General features: G+C 45.4%; 1 protein-coding gene across 6 annotated transcripts in view; it reads left to right on the top strand.

The window, feature by feature from the left end:
- Tead1 (TEA domain transcription factor 1) overlaps positions 1-18504 on the top strand; it is a 227672-nt gene that overhangs the window by 150897 nt on the left and 58271 nt on the right. For 4 of the 6 annotated variants that reach the window (XM_021166757.3, XM_029479285.2, XM_029479282.2 and 1 more), the window contains exons 3-5: positions 11801-11865; positions 14272-14334; positions 14424-14486. In XM_021166757.3, coding sequence (XP_021022416.1) covers positions 11801-11865; positions 14272-14334; positions 14424-14486 — 191 coding nt within the window. The remainder of the gene's footprint in view (positions 1-11800; positions 11866-14271; positions 14335-14423; positions 14487-18504) is intronic. The other 2 variants (XM_029479284.2, XM_021166760.3) reach the window with 1 other exon arrangement.

Here is an 18504-nt window from a genome sequence, read left to right as displayed (position 1 = left end):
CCAAATAGTTAACAAACAGACAGAGTGTTCTTAGCGAAGTTTTTCATTAACGAGGCTTTCCTGGGTTAAGGTTGAGATTAGCTCTCTTTTTGGACTGGGTCCCTATTTCTGTGGCAGGGGGGTGGGGGTGGGGCACGAAGAAGGAAGGAGCAAGTGGTGGCCACACTGGCAGTGTTAGGTCTCAACTGTGTACACCTCTGACATTGTTAACAGAAAGGACTTTTGAGTCCCGGTGATGACGCTAGCACTTCCCAGCCTCCATGATCCTTGAACTTTTTCTTTGTTCTTCATAAAAAAGAGAGGAGTTTATTCATTTAACTAATTAAAAAAACATGTTTTGGCATGTGCAGTTGGAAGGTGCTGAATATGAGGTCAGAGGGAAGCAAGAGGACTCTGTAGAGCAGTCTCTGCTGTAGGAAGTGGGGAATTCAGGCACAGCAGGGACGCACTGCTTACTGTTGGGTGTGAAGGAATAAATAAATAAATAAATAAATAACCAGTTTCATTTCTGCTGCCTTTGGACCACCTGAAAGTTGTAAGGCAGTTGGGATGAATGGGGGTGAATATGAGCTTGCAAGCAAAAGAGGAGAGCAAGAGTGTTTTAGGGGAGCATGGCTACAGAGATGGAAAGTGGAGCCATGGTGTGGGAAAGCTCCCTCCTCGCCCTTGAGCAGTGCAAGATCCCTATACAGGAGTGCTCCGTGGAGGACTTTACGTTTCCCTCAGAATAGACACAGGAAGGGTATACTTGCTACTCTTTACATGGCTTTGCTAAATAAAATACCTGCCCACCGCAACTTATTGGATGAAGGATGTTTGTGGTTCATGGTTTGAGGAACACAGTGCATCATGGAAGGGGACACAGCTTGGTGGCAGGAATGCCTCAGTGCTGTCCCTTAATGGTACTAACCTGGATCAGAGATGGGCTGTACCCCTTCTTCCCATCAACCCACTTTCTCTCATGAGACCCTACCACATCATCAACTATGGATCAAGTATGGTGAACCCAACTTAAACAGATGTGGGCCTGAAAGAAACAATTTTTTTTTTTTTTTTTTTGGTTTTTTCAAGACAGGGTTTCTCTGTATAGTCCTGGCTGTCCTGGAACTCACTTTGTAGACCAGGCTGGCCTTGAACTCAGAAATCCACCTGCCTCTGCCTCCCGAGTGCTGGGATTAAAGGCGTGCGCCACCACGCCCGGCTGAAACAATTTGAGAGGGACTATCAGGACCACTTTTGTTCTGAAGTCCCTGGAGAGCAGTATGTTCAGATCGCCTACCAGGAAGAGAAGAGCTACAGGACTCGGGTGGCAGTTAAGCCATCATTCCTCCCCTGCACTAAGCTACTTGTTTTGAACTCACAGTTCTTGAGTCTCTCCATGTGCTTTATAATCCTGGGTTCTTCCCTACAAGGGAATTTCCCACCACCTGGCTCACCACTCATACCCCGCCCCACCCCCATGCCCCACCCCTTACCCCCATATGCCATGACTTTTGTGGTTCCAATGGGATTCTTTGCGAAAACACACCCCGGGGTGGACCTGAATGGATTTTGATTGACAATCTGTCCTGTTTTCATCTGTTACCCTGACAAAAGATAACTAAAGAGAAAATGAGCTCATAAATCCAGGTTTTAATCCATCATAGCAGGGAAATTAAGGTGGCAGGCCTTCAAATAGCTAGGCCCGTCACCTGCCCAGTCATTTACTTGCTTCTCAGCTCAGTCTTTCCACTCCTATTGTGCATAAAAATGGTATCATTCACCGTGATGTGGGCCTTCCCACGTGTGCCACAGACCCGCCCAATGTAGACAGTCCCTCTCTCATTGAGATATTCTTCCTGGGTGTTTGGTTGAGTTGACAGCTGGTGCTAACTGTCCTACTGTCCTGGGGCATAGTGAAGCTGTGAGTACCTTTAGAACGGTATGATGGTAAAGTGAATTAAATGGTAGTGATGGTGGGGTGCCATGAAAGTGGTAAGTGTGGGGACAGATGGTGACACTGTAGGACACGCTGTTAAAGAGACAGCAGAACCTTGAAGGTCTTGAAGCTGTGGATTGGCTATCGCAGAACTATATTGTAAGTTTCTGTCTGTGAGGCATGGACAGTGCATTGAAGCACTGAAGATAAATCTCGCTCTCTGTTTGGGGGATAAGAAGGTAACTGGTATATCTTCATTTCTTCATAATGAAGTAGCTGTTAGAAAATATCATTCTTGTTTATTCTTCTTACAGAGCTGTAATAGCACAGATTGTGTGTGTGTGTGTATATATATATATATATATATATATATATGCAGAATCAGATCAGAATGTCACACAGCACACAGCCTTAGCCACACTTACCTGCAGAAGTATTATAAGCTGTCTCACCCCCAAGATGAAGGTATTTTATGGGACTGTCATTTGATAATGCTTTCAAGGTGGTAGACTGAAGATAGTCCCAGGAGGCTAGAACTTGAGTTATTACTAGGCACTTTAAAGAGATTCTGAACTTCTGAGTGAGCAGGAGTCCATCAACCTTCTCTTATACTCTCCTTTTAAACATGAGCTGCTCTCCTGTGCCCTGAATGAAGAGACCACTTATCTCAGAAAACTGCCACCAGTCCCTTTGTAGACCTTTAGCTCAGCAACATGCTGTCCTAGCAGCTGACGACCTAGGAAGGTACCCTGGCCTTTCCTGGTGATTTTCCACATTGGCACTGGGTTTTGGTCAATGATTTATATTGGAGATTAACTGAGACATTGGCCTAGCTACTTCCTCCTTGATGGTGCTCAGGGACTGATTGAAATGCCCCTTTTCATGAAGTCACCTGCTCACACTGATCCTGCATCCTTCCCATGGAGCCATTCACTCCACCTTTTTCGTGCCTACCCATTGCCTGCCTCGGTACAGTGAGCAGAGAACTTCCTGCCTGGTGTGTGTTGGGGGGGGGGGGTCAGGGAAGGAGCTGTGGTGTTGGACCATTCATATGCAGAAAGCCTGATAACCAGTAGGAGACTCTGGGCACCTTGTGAGCACACAATAGGACCGACCACCCAGCCAAGTCCTCTTGGGAGATTCTTTAAACATTATAAAGTCCTTTAGGTAGCATCACTTCCCTCTTGTGTTGCCTGTCCTCCATCAAATATACCCACTTGGGTTTAACCAGTGTCTTCCCCACTTGGTAGGCCTCCCCCACTTCCCACTATGCCAGGACACGTTGCAGTGGTGGTAGTGGCTAATTATTAAGCCTTAAAGTTAATAAAGAAAGGCCAGTGACTCTAGCCAGGTCCACAGATGCACATACCCCAGACCTCTGCTAAGCTGGTGATACTTGGCTCCTGCCGTGTCCCCTACTCCTGTGCTGTCTGGTTGTTAGCTTTCACGTTTTTAGAAGGTTAGCTTTTCCTTCTCGTTTAGACAAATTCCAGCTTAATGAAAATGAATCCCAGGGCTAGAAGCTATGTTAATACCATCGTGTCTGAGAAAATCCCCCATGAATCCCCTGTGTGTGCTGTGTGCTGCTGCTGGCATTGGAGGACAGGGCCTCTGTCTAGCCTCCCTTCCCTCAGCCCATGGCCGTGGTCCTGTTGGAACCTCTTCCCACTGCATCTTTTCCTTGGCCTAAATGTGATGGTCCATGAGCAGATGTCTTTTGGGATATTTATGTCCCATATGAGGGCATGCTCCACTGACACTGAGCTGCTGGGTAAGGCTGCCATAGAAAACCTGCATGCTGTTATTTCAGAGGCTAGGGGTAGGTCAGCTTGTGTCAGGTCAAAACTCTAGGAAGATGGTGCTGTCAGGAAGGTAGGTGGACTCTAGACGGGGGAAATCAGCAGGGACGTTCCAGGTACATAGGAAAGTCAAAATGTTCTTAGAGAACATTCTAGTAATCTAATAGCCTTTTGGGCTAGAACAGGATTTGGGGTGGCATCACTAGCCCTATAGCTGTACTCGTGGATCCGTGCCTTTCTGATAACAGGAAGGTCAGATACAGCTTCCATCTGTTCCCTGCCTTCCATTCTTCTATGTAGATCATGGGAGTAGGGGATCCTCACATAGATCCTCACATAGCTCTTCTGGAGGTTGAAGGGCAACAGAGGTTTACTTCCACTACTGGGCCAGAGCCCTTTCCATACTTCTGACATCGTGTAGCTCTGGCTGTCCTGGAACTCACCCTGTAGATCAGGCTGGCCTCGAACTCAGAAATTTGCCTGCCTCTGCCTCCCAAGTGCTGGGATTAAAAGCATGAGCCACAACGCCCCACACTTCTGAGATCTTGAGAGCCCAGCCTGGGGTTGGGTTTACTTTAGGCTGGCTGTAGCAGGGAAGAGCTACATTCTGCGCTCTCTGGCAGACTGACTCCATTCAGTAACAAAGTGGCTCTTGCTGCTTAAAGCTCAGTGTCTCTGGGCTACAATTTGTAGCCACAGACCTTGCATTTTCTGAGCCTCAAACAAGACCTCGAGGCCACTTTCCTTCTCAAATACAGCCCACAACAATGTTAACCAAGTCTCCTCTGGCTTTAGAAGCTCAGTGTGAACTCTGCTTTCCTTTCCATCGTGTCCTGTAGCAGGGAAAGCCGGGGCAGGCCTCCTGTCAAACATTAAATTTAGATATCTAAGAACTGGGGGGGTGGGGTGGGGTGGTCATGATCCACTAAGCAATCCTTGTGAGCTGTGGCCATGCCCTCCTGCCTGTAAGAGAAGTAAACTTAGTAACAGGGTCTCAGATCTCTCTCTCTCTCTCTCTCTCTCTCTCTCTCTCTCTGTGTGTGTGTGTGTGTGTGTGTGTGTAACAGAGAGACAGACACATACCCAGGAGTTGTGACATTTAGTACTGACCCATGACATGGCCACTCAGCTCTGTAAGCCGTACTGCCATGAGAGCAGGCTATATCAGGAGTGCTGAGTGTGACCTGTGCAGCCTATGGCCTCCCAGGCAAGCACAGAGAGTAGGTTTAGCAAGCTCTGAGTCTGAGGGCAGCCAGTGTGGTTTTCCAGGAGTTCCTGGATCCTGCTTGTTAAGGAAATCTTTTCTCTGTCCACTGTGGCCTTGTCATTCTTGGTAATGATGTGTTCATTCAGGTATTCCAGAGAAGCTTCGGATGCCCTCACGTTACAACAAAATAACTCTGGGTTCATGTCTGGGTGGCTGGGCAGAGGAAGCAGGCAAACACCTGTGGTACCACACACACCCTTAAGTTCAGCTCTTAGAAAGTGGAAAAGGAGGTTTGGGTGTTCAAGGTCACCCTCGGCTACAGGAAACCCGGTCTTAAAAAACCTAAAGAAACAGGGAGACTAGATATATCCTGACTATCCCTAATATAGAAACCTGGAATACATTTAAGATTTATTGGAAAATTTCAGGTCTACCTCATGTGACAGGTTGTAGTTAAAACTTGGTGTCTCCCCCCCACCACCACCTTTCTTTTTCAAATGTATTGATTACCTTTTCTACAGGCTAGTCATTAAAAGAATTTTAAGCATTCAAGGATTGCATGTGTAGATATGGGCCTTGCCCACAGCTCACAAGATTTATATATGTAGATACTCCAAAAAAAAAAAAAATCTCAGAAAAACGCACAATTCAAAACCATGGTTGTTTCCAAGCCTTTCTGATAATGTGAAGAGTGTGTACAGGGATATAGTGTAAAACGAAGTTTACCTCCACTTTACAATGTAATGCTCATGGGATCGTGTACCTGTGTATGAGGTGGGGGTGGGGAACAGCAGAACGAGAGAAGCCAGAATGACTATTTCTACTGGCCAGTGTTCTGATTGACTGTGGGTGTTCAAAGACCCCTGAGCAGACTGGGCACCCCTCCCAGTTACAACTTCCACGGGTTGTTGTAGTATCCACCCCCGCTCTTGAATCAGAAACTTACACAGTTCAAGTTTAGAGTTGTGGGTTTTATAGACCCACTGTGCTTTGAGAGAAAAAGAGTAAGTGGGGGTTGTGGTGATAGCTTCATGAGTAAACACAAGCTCCGTGGGCTGAGTTTCCATCCCCAGAACCCCCATTTAAAGAAACAAACAAACCAATCAGGTTTCAGGGTGGAGTGAGTAGAACAGAAGCAGGAGGGCTGCTGGGACTTGCTGGCCAGCGAGCTAGCCTAGATGTGAAACAGTGAGCCAAGGCCAGGCTTAAATGAGAGGAAATAAAGGAGATTGTGACTACAGTACAATATCAGTTCTTCTCTGGTCTTTGAATGGAAACACTTGTAAGATTGTGTGTGTGTGTGCACATGAGTGAGTACACACATGCGCGCACACACACACCAATGCAGAAGAAATGGAGGTAGCACTCAGGGTGTCCTATCAGACATTTGGAATGGCACTCTTTTTTCCCAAGTAAGTCATAGTATTTTAATTTAGGGGAACTTTAGAAATAAACGTAGAAGCCTGGCAGAGATAGTGCACGCCTTTAATCCCAGCACAGATTAAAGGCAGAGGCAGGTGGACTTCTGAGTCTGAGGCCAGCCTGGTCAGCAGAGTGAGTTCCAGGACAGCCAGGGCTACACAGAGAGACCCTGTGGAGAAAAACAAAACAGGAAGGAAGGAAGGAAGGAAGGAAGGAAGGAAGGAAGGAAGGAAGGAAGGAAGGAAGAAAGAAAGAAAGAAAGAAAGAAAGAAAGAAAGAAAGAAAGAAAGAAAGAAAGAAAGAAAGAAAGAAAGAAAGAAAAAGAAAGGAAGGAAGGAAGGAAGGAAGGAAGGAAGGAAGGAAGGAAGGAAGAAAGGAAGGTAGTTTTAATAGACTCAGCCATACGGTTTCTATTTTGGTTTAAAGGATTTCTGTCTATATTCTATTTTCAAATAATTATTTAAAATAATTTGAGTCGGCTGTGTGGTGGTGGCTCATGCCTTTAATCCCATCACTTGAGAGGCAGAGGCACGTGGATCTCTGTGAGTTTAAGGCCAGTCTGATCTACAGAGAGTTTCAGGACAGCCAGGGCTATACAGAGAAACCCTATCATGACTACCCCCTCCCCCCAATACAAAAAGATCAGGTTAATAGGTTAGCCTGTACTTCCCAATTAAACCATATAGCACAGTAATTGAATTAGATGGAGTGGGTTGAAATAACACAAGGCTTATAAGCAATATTGGCACATTACTTGCTAGAGAATTGCTCAGGCTGCTCAGGCTCCTGTGAATCCTCTTAGGGAAGACACTGTCTTCGTATGTTAAATCAGGCAGTTTTAATATCTAAAAGACAAATTCTGGAGTAGGGCATGAAAGAAAAAACTCCAGGCTTTGTAAAGTGATCCTGTTCATCTCTGGAGCAAGGATGGGATGTTGAGAGAAAGATAGTAAGCTTTCTTATTATTGTAATACAGGATCTCTCTGTGTAGCCCTAGCTGGTACCCACCCTCCCAGCTTAAGCTAAGCTTTCAGTGAAATGGCCAGAAGGGCGAGCTCAGCACATCGCTTCATTAAGGATGTGCTTTAGAAGAAGAGGCTTTAGAATCACTTTTCAGCATGATTAAAGCACAGTGCCATTTGCATAGACTCTAGGGATCTCAGGCACTTGTGGCTCTCCTAGACAGCTATCTTACTTCTTCAACCCAGTGCTACGAGAAATCGAAAGTCTTTATGTCGGTTACATCTTCTCTGTATTCACAGAAAATAAGTGAGTTTGGGGCAAGAGCCTCTTTTGTGCCGCCTGGACAAGATCCAGATGAAATTGCATGTCGCACAGAACCCTGGCCACTCAAACAGCCCCGACTGGCTGCCCAGAGAGGGCCCAGTGCTGGAGGGTGCTCAGTTGATCTGTGGACATTGTCATTCAGGTCTGGTTTCTGGTAATTAGGCACTCCTGACTGGCCTCGCTGTCAGTGAGCCTTTATGACAAATTGCAAAATCTGCACAGCCTTCTGAGAGATGGACAAGTAGGCCCGATGACACTACAGGGGATATTGGCAGCGAGCAGTTTGAAAGGGGATGCCCACCCAAGCAATCCCCAAGCCGAATTCAGAAGCCTGTCTCCTCCAAATGCTCCGGGAAAGATACATTCAGTTAGAGTGGAGATCTGAAAAGATTTTGACAGGCTGGAATGATAGGCTCAATTTAATAGGGTGAGGTGGGAGTAGAAAGAAATGGAAAGTGTTATATTTGGGGTTTGAAAATACCAGCAGATCTGAATGGAAGAGGAACAGGGTAAGGGCTGAGTGTGAGGAACAGCCCCCACATGGTGGCTTATACCATTCATCACTCCAGTCCTTGGGGACCTGACATGCTTTTCTGGCCTTTGTGGGCATGCACTTCATGCACAGGCATGGTAATAAGACACTCATACACATACAATTAAAAAAAAAAACACAATAAATAAGTAGTGATAGACAGTAGCCTCAACAGAGGAGGCGTGTGTAGGCTGAGAAGGTGATAGGTACACTCAAGCTCACAGCATGGCCATTTCTAGTTCTGCATACTCTTCTGAAAGGAAGGGAGGCAGAGGATAGACTGAGGATCCAAGAGGATCCCTGAAAGACAGCTAGGCATCTGTGTGAAGGTTTTCTAAGAACATCTAGAAGAATCTAAAGATGAAAATTAGAAGAAACCCTGTGTAGTTAGGACCCTTGTCTTATTAATCTGCTTAAAGATCCAGCAGGCCTCTTCATCTATTCTAAACAGTTGGCTCAGGCTCAGGGGTATTTTATGGTTTCAGAGAAGAGAGTGAGTAACCCAGGGGTACTTTGTGGCACCAGGACACCTTTGTCTTCTGTGCTCTGTGTGTTCTGTGGCATCCTGAAATAGGCAGCTGACGGCTCAAGTTCCAGTAAGGACACAAAATGTTTCAGGCTGCATTGAGTTGTCTGAGTCACGGCATCTCTGAGCATAGTTTAGTGTGTCCTGCCAGGTCAAGGGGTCACCTGCTCACCAAGGCCGGGCAGTGGTCACTGGCTCACTGGGGCAGTGTATGTGTTAGTGACTTTTGTCTCTTTGGTCAAATAACTGACAGAAACAACTTGAGGGAAGCAGGATTTGTTTTGGCTCACAGTTTAGAGGGCACATCCCTCATAATGGGGAAAGCTTCATGCTTGGCTCACCTTAGTTCTTTGTGGTATGAGCTTATAGTGCCCTCTGGAAAGAGACAGTATTGGTTTTTAACCCTCAAAGCTTACCTCCGCTGACCTCATCCACCAGCTAGAGTCCATGTCCTTCAGGCTGCACCTCCTCCCTAGACAGTGTCAGCAGCTGGGGAACCTGTGTTCAGACATAAGAGCCCTTGGGGAATATTTCACATTCAAACCACAGGCACTCTTTTTCTTATATTACTCTGTGCCCAGCAAGGTGCTAGCTGTCCAGGACGGTTGTCTAAGAGAAAAGGGTTCTGTGCTCTTCAGGTGTGCTCTGTGTCTGAAAAATGAGAGACAGAGTACAAGCTCCGTAGACAGTCCATGACAGTTAAGGTGCATCCCGGGAGAGGAAAGACTGGAACGTACTGCTACCAGTAGCTCTGGTGTCATGTTAAAGCAAAACCATGCTCAGCAGGGCAGGGAGACACTTGCAGAGTGATTGCCTTTAGACCCGAGCTTGCCAGTAGGGCTAAGTGAAGACCATGAAATACATTGTTCTATAGCTGTGTGGTATAGAGTATATATATATTCCTGGAACAGTTGAATATGACTCATTGGACCACTCTAAGAAGGATTCACATCTTCAGGACTGGGTTTTCTTTCTCATGGTAGCTTAGTGGTACTTTTTTTTTTTTTTTTTTTTTTGCCTCTCAGCATCTTCTGGGGGAATGCTTTTATGTCGCAGCATAGTTCTTTTGCATCATAACTGTTTTAACATTTCAGTTTGCTAGCAGCAAAAGAAAGAAAAGTTTTTTTGTTCAGATGTTTTTCTCTTGGCTCAAGGTGACAAGACTTGGAGAAGGTTGAGTCACTTGCCCTAACACACAGGCATGAGAACAGCCTTGTCTGTAGTTAGCTGCGGTGCAAAGACCACATTTTGGATCTTCTGCTCCCATACTGTTGAGCTTCCTTTGGCTGCTGTACTTGGCAGCCATGAGAGCCTCACTCTCTTGTGTCTATAATGAGGTGACCACAGGGAGAAGCTTGGCTGAAGAAGAAAATGACCATTTAGAAATACGGACTGAAACAGAAGATCTGGGGTCGTTTTCTTCCAGACTAAATAACCTGTGTGTGTGTGTGTGTGTGTGTGTGTGTGTGTGTGTGTGTGTGTGTGTGTGTGTCTCTGTGTGTGTCTGTGTCTCCTTTCCAACTCAGCACTTTATGTGCAAGCAAACAAGATCACACAGGCTTTTTTGTTTGATCTTTTGAAACAGGGTTTCGCTGAGTAGTCCTGTCTATCTTAGAACTCACTCTGTAGACCAGGCTGGTCTCAGGGATCCTCCCGCCTCAGCCTTCTGAGTGCTGGCATTAAAGGTGTTGCCATCATGCCAAGCTATACTGGCATTTTCTTAAAAGACATATTTCAATCTTGGTGACTGGACAAAATTTAAAGTTAAATGCTTTTTATCTTAATTTTCCTTAGTAAATATTTTTTCCAGACAGTTGTGCTGTTTTTCTATCAGGAGTGAACTGAAAAGGCTCCAATTAAAAAAGGGGAAGGCGGTGGTGAAGAAGTAAAATGTAAAAAAATTTAGGCCTTTAGGCCCAGGCTTGGGAATGTGGCCTTTGTGGCTCAGTGCTCCAAGGTGTGCTGGTCTTAAAACAGATAGTGACATTCCTTCCTCCTCCCACCCACTTCCTGGGTTCAAAGAGTGTTCATTCAAAGAAAGTCACCCTGACCAATACCTGAACTTGCAATGCAAATGTGCTATTGTTAGGGGCTCTTTGAAACTGTCTTGAGAGATAACCTGACACTTGTGACTTTGCACTTCCTTGTGACTCTTAACTGGTATTTTTGGTATTTTCCAATAACGCCCTCCCCACCTCCTTGAGTTGTGGTTTCTTCCTTTAAATATCCCCTTATCCAGCTACTCGGGGCGCCATGGTCCTCTACCCCTGCGTGGTGTATGACCGTGGGCCCGAGAACGCTCTTGAATAAAAATCCTCTTGCAGTTTGCAGCAAGACCGTTTCTTGTTGGTGATTTTGGGGTGTCGCCTCTCCTGAGTCAGAACATGGGGGAGTCCTCACGTTGTGGGTCTTTCATTGGCACATGCCTTTGATCCCAGCACTCGGGGGGTGGGGGGTGGGCAGAGGCAGGTGGATTTCTGAGTTCGAGGCCAGCCTGGTCTACAAGTGAGTTCCAGGACAGCCAGGGCTATACAGAGAAACCCTGTCTCGAAAAACAAAAAAAAAAGGGGGGGGGGGCGAAAACAAATCAAGGTCTCCTCTTGACCAGACTGGTTTAAAGGTTCTGATTCTCCTGCCTCTTCCTCCTAAGTGCTAGCATACAGGTGTACAGCGGCATGCTTGGGTTATTGCCACAAGCAATTCTACCACCCATTCCAATTAAGGAGTCTGCCTTTTCTTTTATTATTTGTCTTTATTTTTATATATACACATGTTGTGCCTGGGTGCATATATGTATGTGCACTTCATGTGTGAGTGGCTGGATGCCAGAAGGTGGTGCCAGATCCTGTAGAACTGCAGTTATGGATGGCTGTAAACCACCCTGTGAGTTCATTCTGGAAACTGAACTCAGAACCTCTGGAAGAGCAGCCAGTGCTCTTAACCACTAAGCCATCTCTGCGACCTCTGCCATTCAAAATTCTCGAATAAGTTTCTCTTCTTAGCTTTTAGGGGCTTTCTTTCTTTCTTTCTTTCTTTCTTTCTTTCTTTCTTTCTTTCTTTCTTTCTTCGTAAGTAGCCTACCTTATTGTAAATTCTTTTTTTCTTGCAGGTAGAAATGAATTGATAGCCAGATACATCAAACTCAGGACGGGAAAGACAAGGACCAGGAAGCAGGTACAGTACCCCCCTGCAAGGTTTGCATGTCAGCGAATGGCCCGGAGACATTGGGCTGCCTTGGCTGCTGTGCTTTGGCTCGAGGAGCCCTCGTCCCAGTGCCCTGTAAGGAGTCCGTGGTGTAGTGGTTTCTCTGTGGCCCAAGCATGTGCTACTGCACTGCATACACACATGGGAGAGTTCCCTGCCAAGCCAGTGTCTGAACTTGCCCCTTGCTTGGGGTTCAGTCCTGTCTCCCTGTGCCCCCATCTCCCTAACATTTACCAGAGTTGCAGAAGGCTGCAGGTGCACTTACCCTGGCAAGCCAAGCGATTTGGAGGTTCTGTGCATTTGAATATCCTGCAACGATTATATAATTGCCATGCTTTCAATGAAGTCACGCCAGTGGCCTTTAACAATGGCCTAAAAGTGACACTGAGCAAGGAATACACTTCCAGGGCACTGTGGCTTCTTTAGCAATGGCTTTTTGTCAGCCTCTGCTGTGACTATAAAGCAGGTACACGTTTGATATGCTGCGGAACAGGAATGGGAATTATTTTCTGACTCTGGCCAAGGCTCTGCCTTCCCTGGGTCTTCTGGACACAGAGCAGCCCAGATCTCTGATATGATCAAGTTCCCAAATGAAATGGGTGGAAAGTCAGTCTCTAAGAACAGAAAAGGAAATGAAAATAAGCCACCCATGTGATGGGTAGGTCTGTGACAGGAAAACAGTTATTTCTTGATGTTAACCTGTGTGGAACCACAGTGTAGCTGACTAGATGTGGTGGAGTGTACCTCTAGTCCCAGCTACTTGGGAGTCTGAGGTCTGAGGATCTTTTGGGCCCTGGAGTTCAAGACCACTGGGGTAATATAGAGACTTCATGGCAGAATAATTAAAGGGAGTAAGGGGCTATAACTGAATCCTGGGTGCAGCCAATCCACCCGTGTCTCTTCAAGGTTCAGTGCTATTAGGGTGCCCTGGTGGGGGTCGGGAGGAAGCTTCCTTTCTGGAGTGTGGAGCAGTAGACTGGGCTGTCCCTCAGAAATGCTGCCCATGCTGGCCCCTTGCTAAGTCAGCAGAAAGGGGTGGCCTCCTGCCAGCACAGAGGCAGGCAGGCACTGTCTGTTGGGGATGCACCCAGCCATGGCCCTCATCAAGGCAGAGAATCAGAAGTGACTCTGGGTGCAAATGAGTAACAGCGGGAGCCAGATGAAGGAGGGAAGAGGACGGGGAGCCATGCTTCCCTGGAAATGGGAAGAAAGGGAATTATCGTTTGAAACTCAAAAGGCATTTAACCACCAAAAGATCTTTAATAATCTGGAGTCACTGGAGAGTTAGAAATGAGGTGACTGCCACAAAGCCCAAGTCACTAAACTTGTAATGGGAAGGTTCAGAGTCTCCCAGTGCAGACAACAGGCTCTCCTTCCATCTCAAGTGCTGAACTGGCCTGTTGGCCAGCAAGCTCTGGTCACTTGCCCAGTGACCCCTTCACTGGGGGATCTTCTAAATTTAATCAAGTCCCACTGAAATCGATGCGGTTTTGCTTGCCCAGTGGAATCACTGTGTTAGAGGCCTGTCTGGCAGTTTTTCCGCACCCAGCATCACCCTCGGGGTGCCTGTTGGCCACAGTTGGCGACACCGCTCTAGTGTTGTTCAGCAAAGCTGAGTGGTTTTTCAGACCAGATTTTTAACTGGCTGGCTGGTTGTATTCACACATCTCTTTTTGTAATAATATGCAGATCCACTTGGCTCCCAGGCGATTCCCAAAAGTGTGGAAGGATTAAAGACATTTTAAGGGGTTGGGGCGGGCAGGGAGGCTCGGCTAACTGGGTCCCATTTTTCTTTGAGATCTAATTTATGTGCCAGTATTATTTCAGCATTTGCCACAGAATCTAGAGTCCTCCAGGAGATCAGAATCCAGCGCACAGCCTCAGCTTTGATTCTGTAGAGCATGCTAATTTGTGGACAGTCCTCTCTAAATTGAGAAAGGGGGATTTTCTTTCTCTCCTGATACTGAGAAGCTGTAAATATTTTAATTTATCTCTACCCCCACCTTTTTAAAAATTTCATAAAGAAAGCATCCCTCCTCTCTCTTCTTATGGCTCTCCAAATAAGGTTTTCCCCAGCACCCACCTCACATCTCTCCGGGTGGGAACATGGAGGTGAGCCTGCCTAAAGTTCTGAATCAAGTCACTGCCACGAGGACCCTGCCCATAGAGCTTTAGAGGGGTGCTGGGGGCTTGGTGTCTGGCTGGGACTGTATGTTCCTAACTGCAGAGCTTCGTTGAGATGCAAATAACCTCCCCTACCCCACCCCTCCCAAGGAATAGAGATTTTATATTTGATTTCCTTTTTTGTTTTTGTTTTTGTTTTTTTGTTTTCTTTTTTCTCGTTTTGTTTCCCCCGCATAAACCCGAAAAATGTAGGTGTCTAGTCATATACAGGTCTTAGCAAGAAAGAAAGTTCGAGAAATTCAAGCCGCCATTAAGGTACGTCTGGCTTGCCCAGTTGTAGGGGGCTTTTCATCTCCATGGTTACAGGCTTTTCCTTTGTTTTCCTCCCTTCCCCTACCCTGCAGGTGTCTAGTCACATTCAGGTTCTTGCCAGAAGGAAATCTCGTGATTTTCATTCCAAGCTGAAGGTATGCGCTTTTCTGCTTTTTGGCTCGTGGTTGCTATGCACCTCACTTCCTGTTTTCCATGGTGACTGGTGAATGCCTGGCGCTGGGATTCTTGTAACCTAGCTTCCTAGCATGTGAGGGCTGTTTACATTTCTTTGTGTCTAATCTCTCTGTTTTTTGTACGGGCCTCACATTAAACTCTGTGTGTGCGAGTGTGTGCAAGTTTCCCAGTAACAACGCAATCGCAGTCGCAGTTGCAGCAGAGAGCTGATCTCGATAACTTCAGCACAGAAATGCAATTAAAAGAAAAAAAGAAAAAGAAAAAAAAATCTTCTAATAACTGTCCTGTAGCAATTTGTCCCCAGAGAATCAGCTAACGGATAGTCTAGTATACCTTAAAAATAAAATAAAATAAAAAGAACTGAAAAGGATGAAATTGTCTCCAGTTGTTATGAAATGACTTATAATACATTTAGCACTGATTCTAATTTATGGTTTTGGTTTTTGTTTTTTTTTTTAATTTTTTTTTTTTTTTTAAATACTTACAGGGCTGGAGAGATGACCCAGAGAACCCTGGTTTAATTCTCAGAATCCTTATAGCAGCTCACAATTGTCTATAACTTGAGTTCCAGGGGATCCAATGCCATTTTCTGGCCTCTGCCAGCAAAACACACATATACATAAGATAAATAAATACATTTTTATTTTAGTTTTTTTTTTAAGATTTATTTATTTATTATATGTAAGTACACTGTAGCTGTCTTCAGACACTCCAGAAGAGGGCACCAGATCTCGTTATGGATGGTTGTGAGCCACCATGTGGTTGCTGGGATTTGAACTCTGGACCTTCGGAAGAGCAGTCGGGTGCTCTTACCCACTGAGCCATCTCACCAGCCCTAAATACATTTTTATATGCATCTCCTTCAACACAAATTGTCTTCCACGTTGTCTGATATGCTGGTTTTTTAGTGGGTCTCCTTAGTAGAGAGAGCTAAACCAGACACGGTGGCTTATACTGGTGATCCCAGTAGGAAAGAGGCAGGGAGCATGGCTACAAATTTATAATGAGATACCATCTCAAAAATACAGAAGAGAGCGCTGGCATGGTGGCGCATGCCTTTAATCCCAGCACTCAAGAGTCAGAGGCAGGCAGATATCTGTGAGCTCCAGGCCAGCTTGGTTCACAGAGCCAGTCTAGGACAGCCAGGGCTCTGTTACACAGAGAAACCTTATCTCAAAAAAAACAAAATAAACACAGAAAAGAGATAGAAATAAAGAAATTTGCAGATACGGCCACAGGCAAAAACAAAACAATAAGACAAAACCTAACGATGGTCTTGAAGATAAGATAATCAAGCTTGCTTCATGTTTAGCTTTTTTTTTTTTAAATGGGAAACCATTTATAACCAAAAACCATCCACAGTAAGAAATAACTAAATACAAATTTAAAAATTAAGGCATTGATAATTTTAAATTCCGAGTTCCTTTTCCTGCTCCAGTTTAGTGTGCCTGGCATTTACTTCTCTGAAATGCAGTAATTCAGAGCCCCTTGGGAAGGTCTTTATTTACTATTTATTCATAGTAAAACTTAGTTTAGGATCCCATTGTTGTTATTCTCTTACATCCTTCCCCCACCCACTTACTACATTTGTGGTTTTGTTCCACAACAAAACAGTGTCTGTTCTTAGTGCTGAATGCTGATACCCCTCCCCCACAAGCCTTCAACTTTAAAAATACAAACCAGGATGCCTGACATAGGATGACTAGGTAGGAAGGAAAATAGGTTATGCGCTCTGCAGTGGACAGCATGCTTGCTCGCTGGCTCGCATGTGTGGCTGATGGTGGCTGGCTTTGAGCTGCACTGGCTGAGCAGTTGAAAGGCTAAAGGAACTTTCTAGATCTTGCTTTTTAACCAGAGGTGCTGTACTCTCTCTACATGTATGTAACGACCCCGGTGCTTGCTCAAGTTCTCACTCTTATTCTAGTTCTCTAGGCTAATGAATTAACAAATGTACGAAGAAGTTTACAGATACCAATTTTGTATTTCCATCTCTGATATTACAAACTATCTCTCCACTGTGTGTGTGTTCTCCATAGACATAAGGGGTGGGAGTTGTGGTGGGGGTGGGGCTGGGGTTGGGACCTGAATGGAAACCTCAGAAGGTAATTTAAAAAACAAAAACAAAACCAACTGTGTGGCCGGGCAGTGGTGGCACACACCTTTAACCCCAGCACTTGGGAGGCAGAGACAGGTGGAATTCTGAGTTCGAGGTCAGCCTGGTCTACAGACAAGGTTATACAAAGAAACCCTGTCTCCAAAACAAAACAAAACAAAAAAACCGAAAAACTGTGTGACTCAGAAGAGATCCTATTGAGGTATGATGAATCACTTGGCGGTTTTCAACTTTAAATAAATGTCACAGTATTATACATAACACCCGTATTCAGACAGATAATGTTGTTAATATATTTGTTCTTAAACAACGAAGAAGACTCACTCTTCCTCTCTACTTTCAACCCACTCTTGGAGCAGGCCCAGGGAGCAGGTGTCGGGCAGAGGCTGTTGGATGGCAGTGGGCTCCACATTTGAGCCTCAGCAGCACTTTCAGTCGCTCCTTTAATTCTTTTCTGCCAAGTCTCTTGGAGACATGGAGTCCTCTGTGGTCTTTCTTTCCATTAAAACTTCCAAATGTTCCAGGCATGGCACTTATCAGTGGGCTCTTGATAGCCACCCCCCTGTCTCAGGGCTAGGTATATAAACGGGACTCTGAGATATAGGACACTGTTGGCTGTTAACAGAAAGAGCCACAATGGGATGTGAAAGGAGCCCCATGACCATGCCTGGAGAATGTGTTTCAGAGTCTGGGGTTTCAAGGACAGATGTTGTGTTCCAAGCTTTCTGTGTTATCTCATTGAAACTCACAAATTAGTGCTCTATTGTTCTGATTTCAAGAAAAAATACAGAATAAATTATGGTTCAATGGGTCAAGTCCACAATTGATTTGACAAAAGCTACCAAGCCTAGTAAAGAGCAAAGAGAGGATTTGAACTCAGCTCTTTCTGAATCCTAAACCAGAAGAATGCTTCATGTCATCATATTGTAGAGAAGTGGCCACCCCACATTCCTTGGTTCAGGACACACAGCGCTTCCATTAAGTGTCTATCCTATACCATTGAGCCTGTGGTTAACATACGGAGATAATTTAGCATGGACACTGGTGGTCATTAGTAACTTAGTTGGGTGGTAGTACCTTGTCTGTTCTCTCAGGGTAGTAATACAGTAAAAAAAAAAAAAAAATGGCTGTTGGCATATCTGCTTGTCAGTCATACGTCCTATGGACGTTTTCCTATGGACATTTTAGTATGATGTTGCTTTACTATCCCTCAGCAGAACATGAGTGCATAGTCTGCAGATCTTGCAGCGGGTAGGTGGTCTCAGAGTCCTGTCTCAGCTTTCTCTGTTGGGCTCTGGTATCTATCGGCACATTTGAAAGACACAGGGACAGGTATCTTCGTAGAGTTCACCATCGGGACAGACTAATTGTCCTAGTTGAATTCCCACAATAACTGATGAGATAAATTCACTACACAATTTGAAGTCATCTTAAAAATGACACATCACTCTTGAGTATGCACTGGGGGGTGGCAGGAACTGGCCAAGATTACACGAGATACTGTGTTTTCCTTGAGAAAGGAATAGGAAGGAGACTTGTTGGGGGTGACTGATGAGTTGGCCATTACTGGTCTATACTCTGAGGTATTGCCTCTTCTAGGCTGCTCATCATGTTTCCACATATCCAGAAATCCAAGTGGGGTACCCGTGGGAGTGTGTAGTGCGTTGAGCAGTTGTCTACCTGTCCTGTGAATACTAAAAACGATGTCTCATTTCTTTGTCTTCCTAAAGAGTTGGTAAAAGTGGCGTGTGTATAGCTGGGTCCCTCCTGGGTACACTTTGCCATAAGCCTGTTTGCTTTAAAAAGTGTGTGTGTGTGGCAGGGTAGAACACTTGAGAAGGTCGGAGAACAACTTTGAGGCATCT

The sequence above is a fragment of the Mus caroli genome, unplaced genomic scaffold (genome assembly GCF_978045245.1).
Source record: "Mus caroli unplaced genomic scaffold, Mus_caroli_1 scaffold_8, whole genome shotgun sequence".
NCBI classification, from domain to species: domain Eukaryota; kingdom Metazoa; phylum Chordata; class Mammalia; order Rodentia; family Muridae; genus Mus; species Mus caroli.
Note: the sequence above shows the minus strand (reverse complement) of the source record. Positions and strands in the feature narration are given on the sequence as shown.